Source organism: Littorina saxatilis, linkage group LG5 (genome assembly GCF_037325665.1).
Source record: "Littorina saxatilis isolate snail1 linkage group LG5, US_GU_Lsax_2.0, whole genome shotgun sequence".
Taxonomy (NCBI): Eukaryota; Metazoa; Mollusca; class Gastropoda; order Littorinimorpha; family Littorinidae; genus Littorina; species Littorina saxatilis.
In genome coordinates this window covers 13909942-13932157 of record NC_090249.1, presented here as the reverse complement: position 1 = coordinate 13932157, position 22216 = coordinate 13909942, and the positions used below count along the sequence as shown (strand labels likewise).

The 22216-nt window shown below is 40.4% G+C and overlaps 1 protein-coding gene across 1 annotated transcript in view; it reads right to left on the bottom strand.

The window, feature by feature from the left end:
- Window positions 1–11303: 11303 nt before the first annotated feature.
- LOC138966356 (arylsulfatase B-like) overlaps window positions 11304–22216 on the bottom strand; it is a 12606-nt gene continuing 1693 nt past the window's right edge. The window contains exons 4-14 of the mRNA XM_070338555.1: window positions 21865–21968; window positions 21164–21266; window positions 20045–20113; window positions 19529–19630; window positions 19117–19183; window positions 16005–16102; window positions 15267–15406; window positions 14378–14436; window positions 13795–13909; window positions 12687–12826; window positions 11304–11628 (exon numbers count right to left, since the gene is read on the bottom strand). Of these exons, the coding sequence (XP_070194656.1) occupies window positions 11456–11628; window positions 12687–12826; window positions 13795–13909; window positions 14378–14436; window positions 15267–15406; window positions 16005–16102; window positions 19117–19183; window positions 19529–19630; window positions 20045–20113; window positions 21164–21266; window positions 21865–21968 (1170 nt within the window). The 3' untranslated portion in view covers window positions 11304–11455. The remainder of the gene's footprint in view (window positions 11629–12686; window positions 12827–13794; window positions 13910–14377; window positions 14437–15266; window positions 15407–16004; window positions 16103–19116; window positions 19184–19528; window positions 19631–20044; window positions 20114–21163; window positions 21267–21864; window positions 21969–22216) is intronic.

Here is a 22216-nt window from a genome sequence, read left to right as displayed (position 1 = left end):
CACACACACACACACACACACACACACACACACACACACACACACACACACACACACACACACACAGGAACTTATTCATGAAAACAATGGGATGTATAAACAGCGGCTAAAAGCCCTAAAAAAAAGAAGTAAAATTAAAAGTATAGTTGATGTATTATTACCACACCCAAAAGCAGAAAAGTAGATGCAACTGTTTACAGCCTCAAAAGAACTCAGTTTGCAAGGCTCCAACTCGTAAATTAACTCGCCTAAATCATCGGCAACCACAAAGACGATGTGTGGTGGTTTCGCTTTCTCGTTGACGAGGAAACTCTCGGCAACGTTGACGAAAAACGATATCGTTAGAAAGATAGTAGTAGTTGGTTGGTTGGTTGGTTGGTTTTTGGGTTTCAATGTCCCTTCAGCAGATGCTAGCTGCTATTCGAGACCGATGCAGTTATTTTCTTTTTCCCTTCATGTGGCAAGTTCTACGTTTCAGACTATTTACATTCAGATCTATCACTGTAAAAGAAGGTTCTAAAAGATAATCACTATCACTTCTGGTACTTCAAATCTTGTAAAAAAAATCTTGATCTCTTTTAAAAAGTAAAAAATCGTGTCCGGGGTAACATCCCGGAATAAAACCTTCAGCGTTTCCGCATTGTAGTGTTTGTCTCGAAATTCTTGATCGTCTACACATTTCAAGATACAAGATACAAGATATTTATTCACCAATTTTGCAAAAGGATTTCATCTTGGCACGGCACGGTAAAAATAAAATAAAAACCAACCAGACACATATGCAGACACACATCACCATGCATGCATACATACGTACATTACACTGTCATGCACACACAGACACAACTCACACACACACACACACACACACACACAATTATTTACATACTCACACATAACCAGCCACATATCTACATCACAAATTCACATCGTCGCCTTGTAAAGGTAAAAACCATATCAGTTTAAAAGGGGTGCCAGTAATATCAATGCAACATTAGTGAATACTAGAACAATACCTAAAAATTATAATCCATTTAAAAGTAAGTAGTACACGTAATTATTATCATTTAGTCAGATCATCACATAAAATTATATAATCATAATCTAGCCAGTTAGACAGTTTAAAACAACAGTATTAACAGACTATCACAGATCTACTCAAGTCACATTGCACAAAACTACTACCATCACAGAACTACTCAAACACCTAAAAAATAAGGACCATTCCACATTGCACATACTTCCACTATCACAAGTTATGAGAACAGTAATGGAATGCAGTGAAAGGACTAAGTAACAAAGGAACCCCCCCCCCCCCCAATCCTATAACTACAGTATATTACAACGTCTTCTCTACAGGAGTTGTCAGTACGGCATGGGGGATGAAGCTAGAGCGAAAGCGACTAGTTCTGGCTTTCAAAGCTCTGTATTTGGTGAGGACATGTTCTAATGTCCATGGTTCGTCGCATCCAAAACAATATGGTGGATCTTCACCTTTCAGCAGATAAGAATGCGTGCTGTGACTGTGACCAATGTGTAGGCGACAGAGAACTGTCTCTTCTTTTCTGTTGAGGCGACATTGAGGTAGGCTGTCCGACAGCTGGGGGACGATCTTATGAAGTTTATTTTCTTCACATTCGTCCCATTCGCTCTGCCATAGGTGCTTTATGTACATGTTGATGTGAGTTCTGAAATCTGAATGCTTTGTGTGTTTGTCAGTGATGAGTCTTTCTCTGGCTTCTTTAGCAGCTTGATCAGCTGCAGAGTTGCCTCTAATTCCAACATGGGACGTCACCCATGCAAACACAATCCTATTGCCTTCTTCAATCAGACATGCATGTAGCTGTTGGATTTCGACCAACAGTGGGTGATCTAGCTGAATTCCCTTTACAGCTGTTAGAGCCGATAGGGAATCCGACAGAATCAGGAAGTCTTTTTTTTTTATTGATACACCTGTTTTAGAGCTAGCTGTAAGGCTTTCAACTCTGCAGAGAATACAGAACTGTCATCTGGAAGACGGGCCGAGAAAGCCCTATCTAGTTTGGGACCTGTGACAGGCTGAAGCCACTTTACTTTAAGCTTTGGACCCATCAGTGTATATTCGTTGGTGGGAAGGAAATTCGGAACAGAACTGGCTAAAATACTGTTTAAAAATCAAATCATTTGTCTCTGACTTCTTTTACCTTGTCAGATCTAGTCGAACAACTGAATCTGGCAATGTCCATGGCTGTGTTTTTGTCCATCTGTTTTCACTAACATGATCGAGTTTTATCTCGGACTCAGCCAGATGTGGCTGAATCCGAGAAGACAGAGGAGCTCGATCATTTGGGTGACTTTCAAAAAATTCAGAGCATTGTGGTTGGAATACGCATTGGTAGGCTGGATTTGTAGGCATAGCTTTTAGTTTCAACACATAATTTAGGGTGAGTTTCAGGCGTCGCAGCCTCAGAGAGGGTTCTTTGGCCTCAACATATAAGGACTGTACTCGAGACGTCCTGAAAGCTCCCAGACAAAGACGTATACCCTGGTGGTGTATTGTGTCTAAAAGCCTTAGGTTGGATTTTGCGGCTCCACCATAGACGACACAACCATAGTCCAACTTGGATCGGATTAAAGCACGGTAAAGCCTGAGTAGGACTGTGCGGTCAGCACCCCAGTCCGTATGAGCGACCACTTTCAATACATCCAGAGCTTTCAGACATGATGTCCTCAGATACTGGATATGTTTAAGGAATGTTAGTCGGCGGTCAAAGATCAGTTCTAGGAATTTAAATTCTTCGATGGCCTTGACAGGATTACCATTCAGGACAAGAGAGGGTTCTGGCATGACTCCCCTTTGTTTGCAAAGATGCATACACAGTTTTGCTGGTGGAAAATTTAAAACCGTTCTCTGTTACCCATTTTTGCACCTTGTTTATACATAGTTGAAGCTGTCTTTCCACTCTGTGTAGGGATTTGCCACGCACACAAAGTGCAAAGTTATCAACAAACAGGGATGACTCGGATCCTTTCAGTACTGCCTTTACTATGTTATTGATTTTGATGTTGAACAACATGGGTGAGAGAATGCTTCCTTGAGGAACACCCATCTCTTGTTGACAGAACTCCGATAGATTGGAACCCACCCGTACTGTAAAAAATTGATTACTTAGAAATCCTTCCACAAAAACAGGGAGACGTCCACGAAAACCCATAGCTAGTACATGTTCAGATCTCGCAAAGGCCTCTCGAACGAAGGTCTCAAAACGTACCAAATGATCAGTGGTGCTGCGTCCCTTTCGGAAGCCACATTGCACATCACTTAAGAGGTTTTGTTTTTCTAGGTTCCACACCATCCTAGCGTTGACCAATCTCTCCATGGTTTTACACAGACAGCTGGTCAAGGCTATCGGACGGTAGTTGCTGGGGTTAGTATGATCTTTAACTGGTTTGGGAATGGGGATAATCATCGCTTCCTGCCAAGAAGGTGGGAAGGATCCACTCTCCCATAATTATGTGGTGAAAAACCTTCAGCAAGACCAGAAGACAACTTTCTGGTAGGTGTGTGAGGAACTGATAATGTATTCCGTCCAGACCCGTTGCCGAGTTGTTGCATTTTTGTAAGGCTTGTTTGAGTTCAGTTAAACTGAACAATTTGTTATAGTTCTCCTCATTCTAGGATGAGAAGTTTATGGGTTTACGTTCTTGGGTAGCTTTGATTTTTTGAAAATCTGTGCAGTAATTTTCTATTGATGAGTTTTTCTCTATTGTTGAAGCCAGAACATTTGCTACTTCATTCTTTTGGGTTATAAGGGATCCATTTACCACAAGGTGGTAAATTGATGCAGATCCTTTTTTTCCCTTGATTTTACGAATAGCATTCCAAACTTTACTTGAGGCTTCCTTAGAGTTTAAGTTGGAGCAAAAAGACCTCCAGGATGTTCTTTTAGAATGTTTTATGACAGTGCGACTCTTAGCGCGAAATCGGAAGAAAGTCAACTTCTTGCCAAGGGTCGGGCATCTGTAGAACCTGTGTAGGCTTTTCTTTCGTTCGCATCGGGCTTCTTGGCATTCTTTATTAAACCATGGCACTTTAATGCGGTTGTTTGAAGATGTTTTTGGGATGTACTCAGTGGCAATGTCTTGTAGAGTGTTTGTAAATATAGATGATGGGTCGTCACTTCCATCACAGACAGTGTCTTCTGTGAGTTGGACAGAACATTTGGCAGTTAAAGACAGCCAGTTTGCCATGTTCAGGTTCCATCTCTGGGGGGAAGCTTCTTCCAGTCCATCTATTTGAGACAACAAGATAGGGAAATGGTCGCTACCACATGTGTCATCATAGACTTTAAATTCAAAGTCTAGAAGATAGTAGCAGATAGACAGCATGGTTGGAAACACGCGTCAAAACTATCAGAACTGTGTCGCGGCTGGACGGTTCTTTTTTGTGTGTTGAATATTGTGTATTGAGACCAGCGATCGAACACGTATAATGTGCACTTTTTCGTATCTCTTATACAAGAAACAGACTTTTCTACTTCTTCTTTGTTTTCGTTTTTACACCCCCGTTATAGGGGTGTGTATAGGTTTCGGTCGATGTGTTTGTTTGTGTGTTTGTGTGTTTGTGTTCGCATATGAGCCAATGTCAAAAGGTGCTGTCTGACAGCTTCGAAAATCAAAGTACACCCAAAGTAAAATGACTGGTGTTTTGAGTTGCTTAACACATTCAGTATATAGTTTCTAAAGAAGAAAAGGGAAAATCTTTCACAACGGCTGTGTTATTTGGCCGTTAAGTTGAGGCTTGACGAGTGTCTCTTGTCGCATCGCATGTAAGGACATAAACCTGATTATTTCCATTTTTTCTAGAACTTTCATTTCTACTGAGCTCGCATACGAGTATTGGGGTGTAGATTAAATATAATCAAGGTAAAAGCGCATAAAATGTGTATGTTAGCAACATGAATTCATTTATTGCTATCACAGTCACAAACGGTATGTGCTCCATACAAAAGTTCTTTAATTTGAGGTTTTCTCAGATATTGTTGAAGTCAAAGCTTTGAAACTTCACATACTTGTATGATTGTATGACCTCCAGACATGATGAGAGAGTAGTTGACCTTCGTCACATTTCAAGGTCACGGCGGGGTCGTATTGGGTCAGAAAGTGATAAATTGGTATTTTCTCGAAAAGTTTTAAAGCAACAGCTTTTAAACGTCACACACTTCTTTGTTGAGATAATATCCAATCCTGATGCTCAATTTGGTTTACTCTTGTGAAATAGCAAGGTCATAGCAGGTCTGTCTTAATGAGGAGAAAAAAATGTATCATTGTTTTTTTATGTTTTTGGGGCTACATCTTTGAAACTTCACAAATTTCCAGAGTTTGATAGCCTACACACATGATATAAATATGGGTGACCTTTGTCAAATGTCAAGGTCACGGTGGGGTTGTCTTCGGGTCAAAAAGGGAATAATTTGGAATTTTCTCAAAATGCTTTGCAGCGAAAGCGTTTAAACTTCCCATACTTCTATGTTTTGATGATATCCAAATATGATGCGAGTTTGGTTCTCCCTTGTCAAATATCAAGGTCATAGCAGGCCGTCTAAGGTGAACAAAAAGTAAAAAGTATCATTGTTTTGAATGTTTTGAGGGCTACATCTTTGAAACTTCCACATTTCCAGGGTTTGATGTCCCCCATAGATGATACAAATATGGAAGACCTGCGTCACATTTCAAGGTCACAGTGGGGTCATGAAATATATTCCCAGGACAAGAAAACGCCCTGACATGACGAAAGACTAGTTGACTCTGGTCAAATGTTAAAGACACAGTAAGCCTCCCGTAAACCATCACAGATACTGTCGGGCTTTTACACACAGTACAAACACCCTTTCATTTAAACACTCACCGCTTGAGAACATCCTAGGTGCCCTCCGTAAAGAGCGAGCAATTTTCAAAGAATTTATTTTTGCGTGATTTGAGCCATCGTGAACCGTGTGATCCAGTTTCCCTTTTTCACAATGTAGTCGTCAGTTAGTAATTTGAATGCGACTCGATGTGAGCTTAGCTGACTATGCACGAAACAAACGGCTGTGGTTCACAAGAACTCTAGCGATGGCTTTTGACTGTTTAGAGGAATCGGCGATAGGCATAAACCGTCGTCTGCTACGAGAACCACGACCTTGCGTGACCCTGCTTCCGGGCTTTTTTTTTTTCAAACTTTAAAAACTTCGAATTGTACTGATCTTGTCTTGATGAAAAAAGAATTCTTTTATGATTTAAGAATGTTTGTGTAACAAGAAGTCAATTTATTATTTAGATTTTAAATGTTAGGTCTAGCGCCAAAACGCACCACGGTCCGATTGTCTCTGAGACAATCCGCAAAATTAATTCTGTAAAAATTGCTCGCTCTTTACGTAGGCCACCTGGGATGTTCCCGTTTAGTGAGCGTTCACATGGAAGGGTGTTTGTAATGTGTGTAAAAGCCTGACAGTATCTGTGATGGTTTGCGGGAGGCTTTAACTGTGCCTTTAAGGTTTGTAATGTTGGAGTCTTTTTTTTTATTTCTTTTTTTGTATTTGTTCCCAAGCACATCATTGTGGGGCTTTTAATGAATAACATGCATTCGTCCACTCACAATATATTTTCTTTCATCCTTCAACATTTACCTTTCAAAAAGTCTATAGTATTAAAATTCATGAAACAAATGAAAGGCATCTACGGATGTATAGATACATAATTGACAACACTCATTTGGAATACATTCTGACAATTCATTATAAAGACATCTTTAGAGAGACAGAGAGAGAGACAGAGAGAGAGGGGAGAGAGAGAGAGAGATAGAGGGAAAGAGAGAGAGTGAAAAAGGGGGGGGGGTCAGGGGGGTAATGATGATGGAGGTAACATTTACAATGTTTTTATTAAAAAAAATTACTAAATATTTGTCTTGGAACTTTTTAATCAAAAATAAATATTTCTGATCTGCAGTTGCCTTTCGAAGATAACAAAAAGAGGCATTGAAGCCTTGGTTTTCTTATAAATACTTGTGCACATTTTAGCAACCAAAATTATACAGTTTAATTCTTTCAACAGAGTTGCATGCATTTTTCGATTTTTAACTCCAAACATGATTTCATGCACAGTTAACTTTATCTGTTTATCCAACTGTACCCAAATATAAAATTCAATTTGTTTCCAAAACTCAAGCACCACTGGGCCAAAGAAAAAAAAGTGTTCTATATAGTCAATGCTATTACTACAGTGTGAACAAATATTGTCTTCCACAACTTTCATTTTACATAACATAATATTTGTGGGGTAAATATTGTGAAGTAATTTCCATTGTAATACTCGTAGCCTTGTCTCTTTAACCGATTCAAAACTCATCAGCCAATCTTTCTTGTCAATTTCATAATTAAATTTCCTCCTCCAAAATCCAATTGCACACGGTTCAACAAGTTTCATTTCTTACTAATTCTTTTCTAAACTGTTGTGCGTTGTGTACTTTCTTACCACGATAAGAGGGGATATCCATCAAATCAATTTCTTCCTTTCCGTGCATCATCTTATTAATAACATTTACAACAACAGCACGAACCATGTTATATTTCAAAATTCTCTGTGGGGATTTTCATAAAACATCACAAATGAACTGATAGGAAACAAACTCTTTTCTATGTAAAACATCATATACGCTAACAAGACCCTTTCTTGTCCAATCTTCAAAATACAGTACATTTCCATCATAAACAAAATATTGGTTATTCCATAAAAGCGGATTAAATAAGTTATCGCAGACAAGTGCTGGTTTAGCTTGTCAACTTTCAACATTGGGTTGGTGCATGTCTCACAGAGGCACTGCAGAAAAGTCCGACTGGTAGACAGCAGGATGTGTTTTGGGCGCCTCCGTGCAAAAGGGGTCAGAGATATTTTGTACAACGCGGGGGCCCGGGTAGCTCGAGGTAGAGCACTGGACTTGTGATGCGAAAGGTCGCTGGTTCGAATCCGGGCCGGGACGGACACGGGTCAACTTTATGTGCAGACCCAGAGACGGTATCCATCTCCCATCCCCGTGTCACCACAATGGCACGTTAAAGATCTTGGTCATTCTACCATAAGTGCAGATGGCTGATACCACCTAAACACGCAAACATCAAAAGCCGTGAGGGCGTAAAAACTCGAATCGTATAAACCAATTCATGTCCAATATAAGCAATTAAGACCTGACGGACAATAAGCCCCTTAAAATTTACTTTTTTTTTTTGTACAACGGATTTTCAGATTTGAACATTTCAAACAAGTCCTCCACTTTCTTGGTCAGAACTTTCTTTTGGATCATTGACACTTTTGACACTGTACGCTTTCCAGGCACATCGATTGATTCCCTGTCGTAGAATTTCTCCACTTTTGTGTCTGTCGGACGTTTACGCACGTACAGTTGCTTGAGAGTTCTACAACTGTCTTGATGTACTGCTTGTCGCTTGAGTAACGTTTTAATCAAAATTTTGTTTCTGAAGAGACTCTTTGTCCCGCTTCCTGGAAATGGCATTAAATGCCATTTTTACTGACTTCAAAAAGCTCACTGGTCAAAAAGCTCACTGGTCTTGCGAGATTCGTCAGATTGTCTTTTTCTTGTTTTCTGTGGTATCTGTCCATTCTTATTTTGTTCAATTCCCTCTTCTGTTTATCTGTCATGGAAGATCTTCTTTTGCACTGCCGAACCTTAGCATTTTCTTTGGTTTTCTTCTTCTGCCTGTCTGCAGGTGTCTCCGCTTTACGAATTATGTTTTTAATAGCCGTTTTCTTCCTTTTTGCTGCAGTTAGCGGAGAGCTGTTTTTCTTTTTTTTCTTTCTTCGCACGAGCCCTGGGACACACACACACACACACACACACACACACACACACACACACACCGCACATTATGAGTTGTAATGTTGAGTATCGGTATCCTCATATTTGTAGTTCTTTAATTGTCCATGCAATGATAATCTCGGTGTGAAACGGCAGGTCTGCAGCAAACGGTTTAAACTGAAAATTATTAACCCGGAGACGGGTTTTAGCGCAAAACATTGGGTAGTTTTTTTCCCGGTTTATTTCTTTAAAAAGAATTTTACATAAACACATTCCTAAACCTACCAAAATCTGACACATTTTGCGCGCTTGAATGCATGCGTGCATCGGTGCGTGCGTGTGTGTGCGTGCTTGCTTGTGTGTGTGAGTGCTTGCATGCGTGTGTGCATGGGTGCGTGCGTGCGTGCGTGCGTGCGTGCGTGCGTGTGTGTGTGTGTGTGTGTGTGTGTGTGTGAGTGTCCTCGTTACAGTCTGTACACTGAAAGGTAATCAAATTCGCATACTCAATTTTTAATTCGACTCTGGATTAGATGGAGACTTGACAGAAGATTCTACAGATTTGTAAATTACCTGCTCAACTGTTTACGATGTCTTGCTTTCTCGCGATCCATTATGCTCTCCGCTCGTCGGTCCGGTGTTCCCTCCAAGCCTTGCTCAATACGTTCTGTCTATCCAGGTAGGCAGCATACTCCTGGTCGGTTTTTTTTTCATCCTTTTCTTGTATTCCGAGCATCGCTGGGCACCGGACTGTGTTTTTTGGGCCGCGGTCTTAACACTAGCGCGCCGTGCGCGAAGTTCAGAAAACGGCCTAGATGATTGGGAATTCTGGCCCATTATTATTTCTTCCTGGTCATCTCAAGAGAGTGATGAAGAACAAGCATTTGTCGATAATTAAAGCACGTAATCAATCTTCTAAAACAGTGGTTTTAATTACATAAATTTTGTTTGGATGGACAAATGACGTCGTGTGTCTAGTGTGACTTGTAACGACAAATTGTTCTGTCACACAATAATGACAATTCCTTTTTATTTCTTCTTTTCAAAAACTGTGATTATGAAGCAGTCATTTGATTTGCTTCTGACTGCTAGCCAAAAAAAAAGAAAGAAATTAAAAATTTTGTGGAAAAAAAAGGAAATTTGCTAAAAAAGTGTCTAGTGTGACATTGTGACGACAAAGCTTAAATTAGCCAGAAATGGTACCAAACTTCAAAATATAGTGGTTATTTTCATTGTTTTTCCTTTTCACCGACAGTTTTTGTTCAAAACTGGTTCTTTTGTGTATCTAGTTGAACAACAAAATTTTTTGCAAGCTTTTTTAAAGTTTGAGTTTTTGTGACGCAAAGAGTCACGCTAGACACGCAATTTTCAAACTTTATTAATTTCTTTAAAAAACGGACAAATGGGAAGAAAAACACACAGAACTATGTATTGGGGTTCATGCAATCATTTGGTTTAAATCCAACTGCCCAGAAAAAAAGCTTATTAGCATTTTTTCTAAAACTATCGAGAGTACTCAAACACCTTGTCAAAATACGTCCCTAAAAAGCACTAATTTGCGTAATGAATGAGGAGCAGAATTTTAACTGTTTATAGTTAGTCTTTGGTTTTTCTCTGCGATCATCTTTATTCATTAATCTCTCAGAAAAACCAAAAGTTCCATCTGAGTGTACATTCAGTAAATAGTTACAGAACTTATAAAATACCTAGCGTACCCACAGCACCTTTTGTCATTGTCTCATATAGATCTCAAGAATGAACGGACCGATCGTCACCAAACTTGGTGAACAGGTTCTATACATTCCTGAGACGGTCCTTACAAAAATTGGGACCAGTCAAACACACGGTTAGGGAGTTATTGGTGGATTAAGATTCTACAAGGACTTATAGAGAAACATATTCATGGTCAAAGGGAAAGAACCTTCTCAGTTGGTGGCAGTGAGAATGGGTGCAGTGAGAATGGTTATTTCCCTTTGACCAACGGGGGTGTTTTTCCTACCTCGAAGGAATTTCTTGTTCTGTTCTCTTTTGTTGTGCTGCTTTGGTCAATATCCGGCACCTACTTTCAAGAAGTACGAATGAATTGAGTAAGAGTGTGTGCCTCATTTTAAGTACTTTATGTACATTTTGAGAAGGGTTAGACTCAAGCCTTACGTACATAATTATGGACTAGTAAACATTTCTTGAAGCGAAACACTGACCTCACAAACTCTGACTGAATACTGCATGATTGAATGCTGGTGCTTTTGGATTTTTTTCTCTCTGAATTATTTGCTATTTATTGATAGTTTTATGTGCAAATTGTTCACACATAGCAATTCTCTCTCTCTCTCTCTCTCTCTCTCTCTCTCTCTCTCTCTCTCTCTCAAACACACACACACACACACACACACATACACACACGCGCGCACACACACACACACACACACACACACACACACACACACACACACACACACACACACACACATGCAAGAAAGCGGTGTATATATATTATTTCTTCTCTAACCATGCACTGCCCGATAATTTGACACTCAAAAACCGAACAAACGAATTCACAAAACAAATCACAATTCTGTTTTAACTCAAATTTTAAGGCAGTTATTAGTAGATTGATTAATTGATTAATTAGCACCACCCGGAGCTCCACGCCCCGCCCCATTTCGCGGGGTTAGCGGCGGGGTCATTTTTGGGGTAGTTGGCAGGAACTTCGGTTGCACGCCAGGCGTCCAGGCGAGTCTTCATCTGATTCAGGATGTCCTGCTGGGTCTCTGTCAGGTCTTTCCGCTCCTCGGGGTCCTCTGGTGAACACACACAAATATTCGATGTTCAGAAAGAAATTTAAGTTTTTCGCCCTCACGGCAAATCCATTAGGGGCATGTTCTCAGCATGATCCCTATTTCAATATCAAATAACCAAAGGGAAGTAATCGCTCTTTATGCATACGACATGTGTAATAGAGTAAGCGAGAGTTGCACGGAACCTTATCTCCTGGCACCTGAGAGAATAACAAGCATTGAAATGAACAAGCGACTTATATTTCAAAATATTTCAATATTTCAAAATATTTCAATATTTCAAAATATTTCAATATTTCAAAATAGTTCAATAGACAAATTCTGGAGCAACTATGTCAATATTTATGGGCTGCAAAGAGTTGCTTTTTCTTTAGGGAAAAAGAGAGCAGACAAACCCGAATGACATTGTACGCCGATCACTAGCGAGCGGCGTGTTCATACACATTAACATCGAGCACGTGCACACTATAATGATTAGCCTATTTTGTCACGTGGGTTTGTTTGACCTTTTTTTTTTACCAAGGAAAGGCAACTCTCCGCAGCGAATACAATCTTAACAGAGTTGTTCCGGAATAAATCTATTGAAATAGGGATCACGCTGAGCCGGATTAGTAGTGACAAAAGATGGCAACAACAAAGGCAGACAGATAAACTGTGTAATGTTGCGACAGATTGGTCTGTGGCTGTGCTTTATGTGTGCAGCGATATTGCTGAGGGGCTCCGCTCACATATGTAACTTCAGCAGGACAGACGACGCACTGCAGCTTATCCCAGCCCGCTACACGTGGCATGAAAGGAAAACAGGCCAAGTACTCGTCATAATCCCTATCGCGGCATAAATAATAGGCCGTGCGTCGTCTGTGCCGCTGAAACTGCGCAGGTATATTCTGCCCATAAGATTGATTTTCTTTCGCGATTTTGTTCGTCAGTTTTCACACATTTCCGTCTTGCATACACGGGTACTTGGAATATTCCTAGCACTGACTAGAAGACTTCACGAAGCCGTATAGCCGATTTGACCATTTCTTAACAAATGGTAACGTAAGGAGAAAAAGAGATACCTTTGATGTTAAACAAGCGAAAAGGACCACTTGGTGGTGGTGGTGCCACTTCTTCTTCCTGCAGACCGTCCACCCTGGGTACCGGATACCAGTCGTCCAGACCACCCGTATTGCCGTGGATAAGCTTGTAGTCGCCGTGTCTATAGAAAAAAGAAACTATGATTAATTAGATCGGTGTCAACTCTGTAATTGGCTACAACTCTCAAAAGCTTGAAACTAAAATTCGCTTTTACTGCCGGAAATAGGCAACAAGCACTTACCGGACGCGTGTTTCTTTCAGGCGTGACATTCTTTCGGCTAGCCGCTCGCGGAGCTAGGAGGCGAGAGTGTGTATGAAACGGTTTGATGGCTAGCTACGCAAGAATCAAACACCATTGGTTGATACTGAAAAGGTCATCTGCACTGGTCGGTAACAACCTTGGACAGCCAATCGGATTGGCAGCAGTGTCGGCGCCATGTTTTCTCGCCAAACGACCAAGCCCAAAGCCAACTAGCGTTCGAGGCGAGAATCCTAGCGTCCCTCGCGGCGAGATGTGCCCAAGAAACGGTACCTCCTCGCCAATCTCGCCTATTCTCGCCTGTAAGAAACGGGGAACTGGTATGTCAAAAGTATGTATCAAGTCTTCCTGCCTTGTGTTACCATTACATGACTCCAGTTTATAAGAGATGGGATCGTTGATGAAGATTTTGGCCATACCTGCTCAGCATAATAAGGCCTAAAAAAAAAATAGGTGTGGTTACGGTAACCCGACCTACCCTATTTTTAGGGGCCGACCCTATAACTTTTTATCACATTTGTCACAACAACAAAAAACAAAAAAAAGAGTGCAGAAAACGCAATAAAAGCTAAAGCGCCCGAGTCGCACACTTATTTCCCTGTCAAGTAGGTTTAATTTGTACACATTAGAAAAAAAAGTTTTAAAAAAAAAGTGATTGCCTACCTTCCTACCCTATATTTTGGGGGCTATGTTACCGTAACCACACCTATTTCTTTTTTGGCCTAATGCAATTTTCAATGACCGACCCAGAGTCTTCTATTTCGGTACATCTCATGGAGTTGACCAGCTGTATGTCTGCTTTGTGCAAATCTGGTTCCAAGAATCCTTACCTGATGGCGAACATGTTGGCCATCGTATCAATGTTGTAGACGAACTCCTCCCTGGGACTGGGCGTGTTGTGGCGTATCGTGTCCCACTGGCTCATTCCGTCAATCTTGTACTCATCTAAGCAAAAAATATTTGAAATAATCCGCATACACACAAAAAACATTTGAAGTCTGCAAAAACATAGATGAAAGTGACTGACTTACCCTGAAGATTTCTTCCGATTGCCGTGGGGAAGGGGGCGGGGTGGTAGATTAATGGTGGCAAATTGTTTGTTGACAGGGGGCGTGTTGTTTTGTTTTAACAAATTTTAATTGTTACGTACGTTATGTTACCAATATGATTGTGCGCATAGTCCGTGAAACACAGCCTTCTGCATAAAGCGTAATACATACTTCAAGACCATGCATAATACCTAGATGACTTAATTCTTCCTACCAGCTGTTTGATTGTTGATGTTTTGTCTCAGTGTGTATTGCTCATTCTACGAGACACACTTCGAATATTTATCAATTCTCTATTTGAACCAATCTCTAATTAAAGTACTTTGAATTGATGTATGGTTATATGTAAAAGGAAAACAATTACCGAATTTCTTTCCAGACGCTTCGATGATGGTGGGGAACCAGTCGACTGCATGCATCATTCTGATCAACAGAACAGAACGGCGGTAAGCCCTCTATTGTTGTTTTTAGGGTGTGTGTGTGTGTATGTGTGAGTATGTGTGTGTGTGTGTGTGTGTGTGTGTGTGTGTGTGTGTGTGTGTGTGTGTGCGTGCGTGCGTGCGTGCGTGCGTGCGTGTGTGCGCGCGTGCGTGCGTGCGTGCGTTGAGAAATAAAGGTTTAAAGGTTATATTTTCCAAAACAAAAAATACGTATAAATACCATATTTTCTAAAACTAAGAATATTTTAATACTGCTTTCATGTAACCTGTTTCATTTATCCCTATTTCATTTTCATTTCCCTAGACATACAACCACTTACTCGTATGTTAGCAATAACACCTGTCCTTTTTGATCAGTCATCACCGTTGTCTTTTTTGTCGTTGTCGTTGTACTCCCTTCATATTATCGTCGTCGTTAAGCCCCACGATGTCGTCGTCGTTGTCATACTCATCGTCAGTTTCAGCAGCAGCAGCATCGTCGTTGTCGTGAGTGTGTTTTTTTGTTAGTAGTTTTTCCCCTTGGGAATCAGCTTTCTTCTGAGATAGTAGGGCTTACAAACGGAGATGTCTTATTTTACAATCTTGATAAATTAAAAGTAACGGTAAAAAAAAAATTTAAAATAAAAATCGATGTCGTTGTTTTTTCATATTAATGTTGATCAGTTTGTATAAATGATGCGTGTGTTGGTGTACATGGCTGGATTGAAATGTTTCTTAACCACAATGTCATCACAAATTCCCAACCTTGGGCTATTAAAGATTCTGTATTCTGTATTCTGTATTCCAGTAATGAAATTCTACTTTTCTGCTTACCCGTCGTTGGTGTAGCCAGTCTTGGAGAAGAGGTTGTTGCTCCACACGAAGGCTGTTCCGCGAGTGCCTCCTTCCCATATTGTGTGCTTAGACCCTCGTAGCGGCCAGTTGTTTCCTGCGAAAGGCACTGGACCCCCATTCTAGATGTATAAAAAAAAAATTATATTAAATAAAAGCGGGTTAAAGCAAATAAGAGCAAAGCCTCATATCATTCAGATATATGCTGGTATATTCTGAGACAACGTCAACGGCATCTAAAGAATGTTGGGTACAAGGAAGTGCCCGTTGCCTGAAGTGAAAAGGAATAGAAGACACCGAGACGTACGTGCCTTTAAGCCTCAATTAATTGGGTGAAGTCGTTTTCGAGAAATATACTGCATGAAGCTTTGGCACTAAAGTTTTGGTAAAATGACTCCGCGAAGTCTTCACGAAGTCAACTTAGGGCTCAATTAACAGGGTTTTTTGTGTTTGTTTGTTGGTTGGTTGGGTTGGTTGGTTTGGAGGTTTGTTGGTTGGCTGGTGTGTTTCTTTTATTATTTGTTAACTTTTTGCCTTGGGGTGGTGGATCGGGAATCGTCAAACAGAAGTGAAAGAAAGTTGAGCAGCCTGGTAACTCTTGAACAAAAGTGGCCACGGACAAATCTTACTTTTCTTGCGTAGGTGTGTGTGTGTGTTTGCTGGGGGAGGGGGGTAAACTATTGTTTATGCCTCTTCGCTTGTTGACGTCACTGTGCTTACGTCAGTGGTGAAGATGAGCAGTATGTTGTCCATGTACCCCAAGGTACTCAGCAGTGACGTTATATTGCCGAACGCCTCGTCCAGGACAGCAACCATTCCTGTAAAGACCACAAGTAATGAAAGATGAACATTTGTTCTAATAGGTGCTATAATAAAACAAACAAGTCGCGTAAGGCGAAAATACAACATTTAGTCAAGTAGCTGTCGAACTCACAGAATGAAACTAAACGCAATGCAACGCAGCAAGACCGTATACTCGTAACATCGTCAGTCCACCGCTCACGGCAAAGGCAGTGAAATTGACAAGAAGAGCGGGGTAGTAGTTGCGCTGAGAACGATAGCACGCTTTTCTGTACCTCTCTTCGTTTTAACTTTCTGAGCGTGTTTTTAATCCAAACATATCATATCTATATGTTTTTGGAATCAGAAACCGACAAGAAATAAGATGAAAGTGTTTTTAAATTGATTTCGACAATTTAATTTTGATAATAATTTTTATATATCTAATTTTCAGAGCTTGTTTTTAATCCAAATATAACATATTTATATGTTTTTGGAATCAGCAAATGATGGAGAATAAGATGAACGTAAATTTGGATCGTTTTATAAAAGAAATATTTTTTTTACAATTTTCAGATTTTTAATGACCAAAGTCATTAATTAATTTTTAAGCCACCACGCTGAAATGCAATACCGAAGTCCGGGCTTCGTCGAACAATACTTGACCAAAATTTCAACCAATTTGGTTGAAAAATGAGGGCGTGACAGTGCCGCCTCAACTTTCACGAAAAGCCGGATATGACGTCATCAAAGACATTTATCAAAAAAATGAAAAAAAACGTATGGGGATATCATACCCAGGAACTTTCATGTCAAATTTCATAAAGATCGGTCCAGTAGTTTGGTCTGAATCGCTCCACACGCACGCACACACACACACACACACATACACACACACATACACCACGACCCTCGTCTCGATTCCCCCCTCGATGTTAAAACATTTAGTCATAACTTGACTAAATGTAAAAATGTGTAAAGTACAGGTATTATATCTGACTCTTGCTTGCAGTCATTCACTGCTAACCGTTAATTTTCCACAGATGATATCTAAACACGACATGCTTAGATACACATTATTATTGATACAAACACACATTTAAATGTACCATCCTTTTCATTAAACCCAACATGTCAGCCAACACAGATCTGTCAAAATATAAGAGTAGCCTTCAAATTGAAACGTCCCAAAATTCAACGGTCTTCTGTGAAGACTGTTGATGTTGTTGTTTTTGTGTTGTTTTTATTATATTTAGTCAAGTTTTGACTAAATATTTTAACATCGAGGGGGAATCGAAACGAGGGTCGTGGTGTATGTGCGTGCGTGTGTGTGTGCGTGTGTGTGTCTGTGTGTGTGTGTAGAGCGATTCAGACTAAACTACTGGACCGATCTTTATGAAATTTGACATGAGAGTTCCTGGGTATGAAATCCCCATACGTTTTTTTCATTTTTTTTATAAATGTCTTTGATGACGTCATATCCGGCTTTTCGTGAAAGTTGAGGCGGCACTGTCACGCCCTCATTTTTCAACCAAATTGGTTGAAATTTTGGTCAAGTAATCTTCGACAAAGCCCGGACTTCGGTATTGCATTTCAGCTTGGTGGCTTAAAAATTAATTTATGACTTTGGTCATTAAAAATCTGAAAATTGTAAAAAAAAAATAAAAAATTTATAAAACGATCCAAATTTACGTTTATCTTATTCTCCATCATTTGCTGATTCCAAAAACATATAAATATGTTATATTCGGATTAAAAACAAGCTCTGAAAATTAAATATATAAAAACTATTATCAAAATTAAATTGTCCAAATCAATTTAAAAACACTTTCATCTTATTCCATGTCGGTTCCTGATTCCAAAAACATATAGATATGATATGTTTGGATTAAAAACACGCTCAGAAAGTTAAAACAAAGAGAGGTACAGAAAAGCGTGCTATCCTTCTTAGCGCAACTACTACCCCGCTCTTCTTGTCAATTTCACTGCCTTTGCCATGAGCGGTGGACTGACGATGCTACGAGTATACGGTCTTGCTGAAAAATGGCATTGCGTTCAGTTTCATTCTGTGAGTTCGACAGCTACTTGACTAAATATTGTATTTTCGCCTTACGCGACTTGTTTTGTTATTTCATATCTTAATTTCATACCTGACACCAGTGTCAACATGTAAAATTGTTCAACCAAAAAAACATCTCACTTCGCACAAAAAAAGCCACGTTGTTGAATTGTGGTATGTGTTCCTATTGGAAGAATGCTCTCACTCTATGCACATGAGCTTGTAATACGTATCAAAACGCTGGTCTCTCGAAGTATATACTCTTTAATCTTTACTGCAGTATTACTATACTAATAGAGATACTCTTTTAGTGTAGTAATACCGCAACACGGTGGCCTAGTGGTAAGGCGTCCGCCCAATGAGCGGGAGGTCGTGGGTTCAAACCCCGGCCGGGTCATACCTAAGACTTTAAAATAGGCAATCTAGTGGCTGCTCCGCCTGGCGTCTGGCATTATGGGGTTAGTGCTAGGACTGGTTGGTCCGGTGTCAGAATAATGTGACTTGGTGAGACATGAAGCCTGTGCTGCGACTTCTGTCTTGTGTGTGGCGCACGTTATATGTCAAAGCAGCACCGCCCTGATATGGCCCGTCGTGGTCGGCTGGGCGTTAAGCAAACAAACAAACAAAAGTGTAGTAATACTACAGTAAGAATGCTCTATTAGTATAGTTATACCACAGTAAGGATAGAGGAGAATAATACTTCGATCGACCGCCGTTTTGATACAAGCTCGTGTGCTCTAAAAGCTTCGACAGATCTGGTGGTTCACATGATTGAAAAGGAACTTTTAAAGGGAAGAAATAGCTCGTTGAGCTCTTATCTGTTCGCTGGAGAAATATACAGGCTGCACATGGCACCTTATAATGAAATCGAGCTATGTTCCAGCTTATTTCTGTTAAAACTGGTAGCAAACTTTGAATATTTATGTTTATACACACTTTTTTGTATTACAAGATATATCGGCCACGAAGGGCAAATCTGACAAAGAAAATTACCGCATTTGATACGTCGACTCGTGTTCCCAATGTGACTGCAGTATTTGTCAATGTATATCTGCGGAACCTGAAAATACACACAACTGATCACTCTCCCGCGTGTATTGGTTAGTGCGTAATAAGGATATGATGTCTACCTGCTTGTCTGCTTGTCTGGTTGCGACATGGGTGGATAATAGATCTTCTCATGTAAGCTTGTCTTCTGGGTGTCTGATTGTCTGTATGTGTCATTTTGCTGCAACGCGAACAGGATTTACTACCGTTCCTATTGCATCAACGTAACTTTTGATGATGATGATGATGATGATGATGATGATGATGATGATGATGATGATGATGATGATGATGATGATGATGATGATGATGATGATGATGATGATGATGATGATGATGATGATGATGATGATGTCACCTCCAAAGGTTCATGCACAGACTGGAAGGGCAAGTAGAGGAACAGGGGCTGATCCTTGTTATGCGCACGGATGATCTTCTCAGTGTGTTCAGTGAAGATGTGCTGCAACATAAACCTCTTTGGTGCAACTGAATACTACAACATAATTGTGGATTTAGTTCCTGCATGTCTGGATTCGTCCCATGTCATATTGAATGTGTGTGTGTGTGTGTGTGTGTGTGTGTGTGTGTGTGTGTGTCTGTGTGTGTGTGTCTGTCTGTCTGTCTGTCTGTCTGTCTGTCTGTGTCTGTGTGTGTCTGTGTGTGTCTGTGTCTGTGTGTGTCTGTGTGTGTCTGTGTGTCTGGGTGTGTCTGTGTGTGTGTGTGGGCATGCGTTTGTAAATGAGTTTGTGAATGTGTCTGTGCGTGCGTGCGTGCGTGCGTGCGTGCGTGCGTGCGCGCGTACGTGCATGTGTACGTGTGTAGACCTCCATCACATTGAAATATTTGAGTTAATTAAAAAACATTATACACTCACCGCCGAGTATTGTCCAATCACGTTTCTCTCAACTGCTGTGTTGTTGCGAAAGTCGTAACCGCCTCCCTGGTAAGACCAAGACGTCCGAGGTCGTTATACTCTTCTTTTTTTTTCTTTCTTTTTTTATAATAACAACACTTTATTGTCCATTAAAATATTACATAAAAATTGAACATTTTCTTTGACACACCCTGCCTGCCTGTAAACGATTATAACGAACATTTCATAAGAATTATTAGGACATTCACTAATAGGACAACAACACATGTATCATAGGTTAAAGTAGGTGTGTCCGGGTCGCACACGAGTTGCACCCCCTTACTTTGTTAAGATCTTCTCATTTGTTTAAATTTTATCAGTTATACGTGCTTTTCATTCCATATGAGTTTACTTTCCCAATATCTTCGAGTTACGGAATCAGAGAATCATAGCTAATGCGTTCATTTGATAGTTACACCCCCGGTATAGGGGTGTGTATAGGTTTCGGTCGATGTGTTTGTTTGTTTGTTTGTTTGTTTGTTTGTGTGTTTGTGTTCGCATATAGATCTCAAGAATGAACGGACCGATCGTCACCAAACTTGGTGAACAGGTTCTATACATTCCTGAGACGGTCCTTACAAAAATTGGGACCAGTCAAACACACGGTTAGGGAGTTATTGGTGGATTAAAATTATACAAGGACTTATAGAGGGACATCTTCATGGTCAAAGGGAAATAACCATTCTCACTCAGTCACTGCCACCAACTGAGAAGGTTATTTCCCTTTGACGGGGGTGTTTTTCCAACCTCGGAGGAATTTCTTGTTATTTTTGTTTTAAATGAATTAGCATCCCTACAACGCTTGGCGAAAGTGTGTGGGGGGAGAGGGTGGGAGGGGGAGGGGGAGGAGGACAGGTACAAAGCCTAAATCCGACACATTAGCATACAGTGTCTGTTTTCGGCATCTGGGCTGAGATTCGCGAACCGGAAGTGGGTGCCACCCAAACGGAAGAGAGCCTGATTCGTTGAAACCACCACAAATCTCAATTTCAACCAATCCAACACCTCGGCTGGCTACCGATAGGTTGGTAACTTTGTCGTGCACCTCGGCTCTGGTTGCCTGAATTAAGTGATACTTATTGTGTGGTTGTAGTAGTCTTCCATTGCCATGTAGTATCCCAGGAAGGAGTCAAACCCACGGTATGTGGGGGTGTATTTCAGATTGCAAAACCCAAGATGCCATCTAAAATAAAATAAAAACGTTGTACAAGGTGACTCAGTCATCAGAAAAACGTGTGTAACACAAAATCAAAACGCTGCTTTCTTGACATTGATAAGTTTACACGAGTTTGTACATTGATCACAATCTACATTATAACTGTTAGTCTCAATATTTCCCGTAAGAGACTACTTTTTCCCCTTGGATGAATATTCCGCATGTGAGCCTAATTAATGTTATCATCAGAGGCAGCCGAATTAGGAGTACCTTCAATCAGCATTTACCATCTCTCTCTCTCTCTCTCTCTCTCTCTCTCTCTCTCTCTCTCTCTCTCTCTCTCTCTCTCTCTCTCTCTCTCTCTCTCTCTCTCTCTCTCTCTCTCTCTCTCTCTCTCTCTCTTTCTCTCTCTCTCTCAATATGTTTTGGTTTTGTTTTTGTCTTTCTGTGTGTATGTCTGTCTATCAGTCCGTCTGTCCGTCCGTCCGTCCGTCCGTCCGTCCGTCCGTCCGTCCGTCCGTCCGTCCGTCTCTCTGTCTGCATGACTGTCGGTCTGAGTTCATGTTCTCGTTGAAAGAAAGAAAACAAACATTTTAATATGATTACAACTGTTACACAAACTCACTTGCCCACAGCATGTGCAGCGTATCCGCGAGACTTGAGCACCTCGGGTAGGGTTGTCAGGTTGCCGGGAAGGTAGGCTTTCTGCCAACCATGCATCGCATCATGCTGTGGAGAGATAGCCCGAAACACAGTTCAAATTAAGAATAAATATTCTATTTGAGTATGCATTCAATAATTGAGAAGTCGTAAAAAAAAAATTTTAAACTCCTATTGTATAGCATTTATTTCATTATGAACTGAAATGAATCACTCTTACATATCCACAGTGCATTATATCGTAAATGAACAGCAGTTAACATGGTTAAAGTGCGTGTGTATGATACGATACGAATATGATAGTTTGATACAACAGT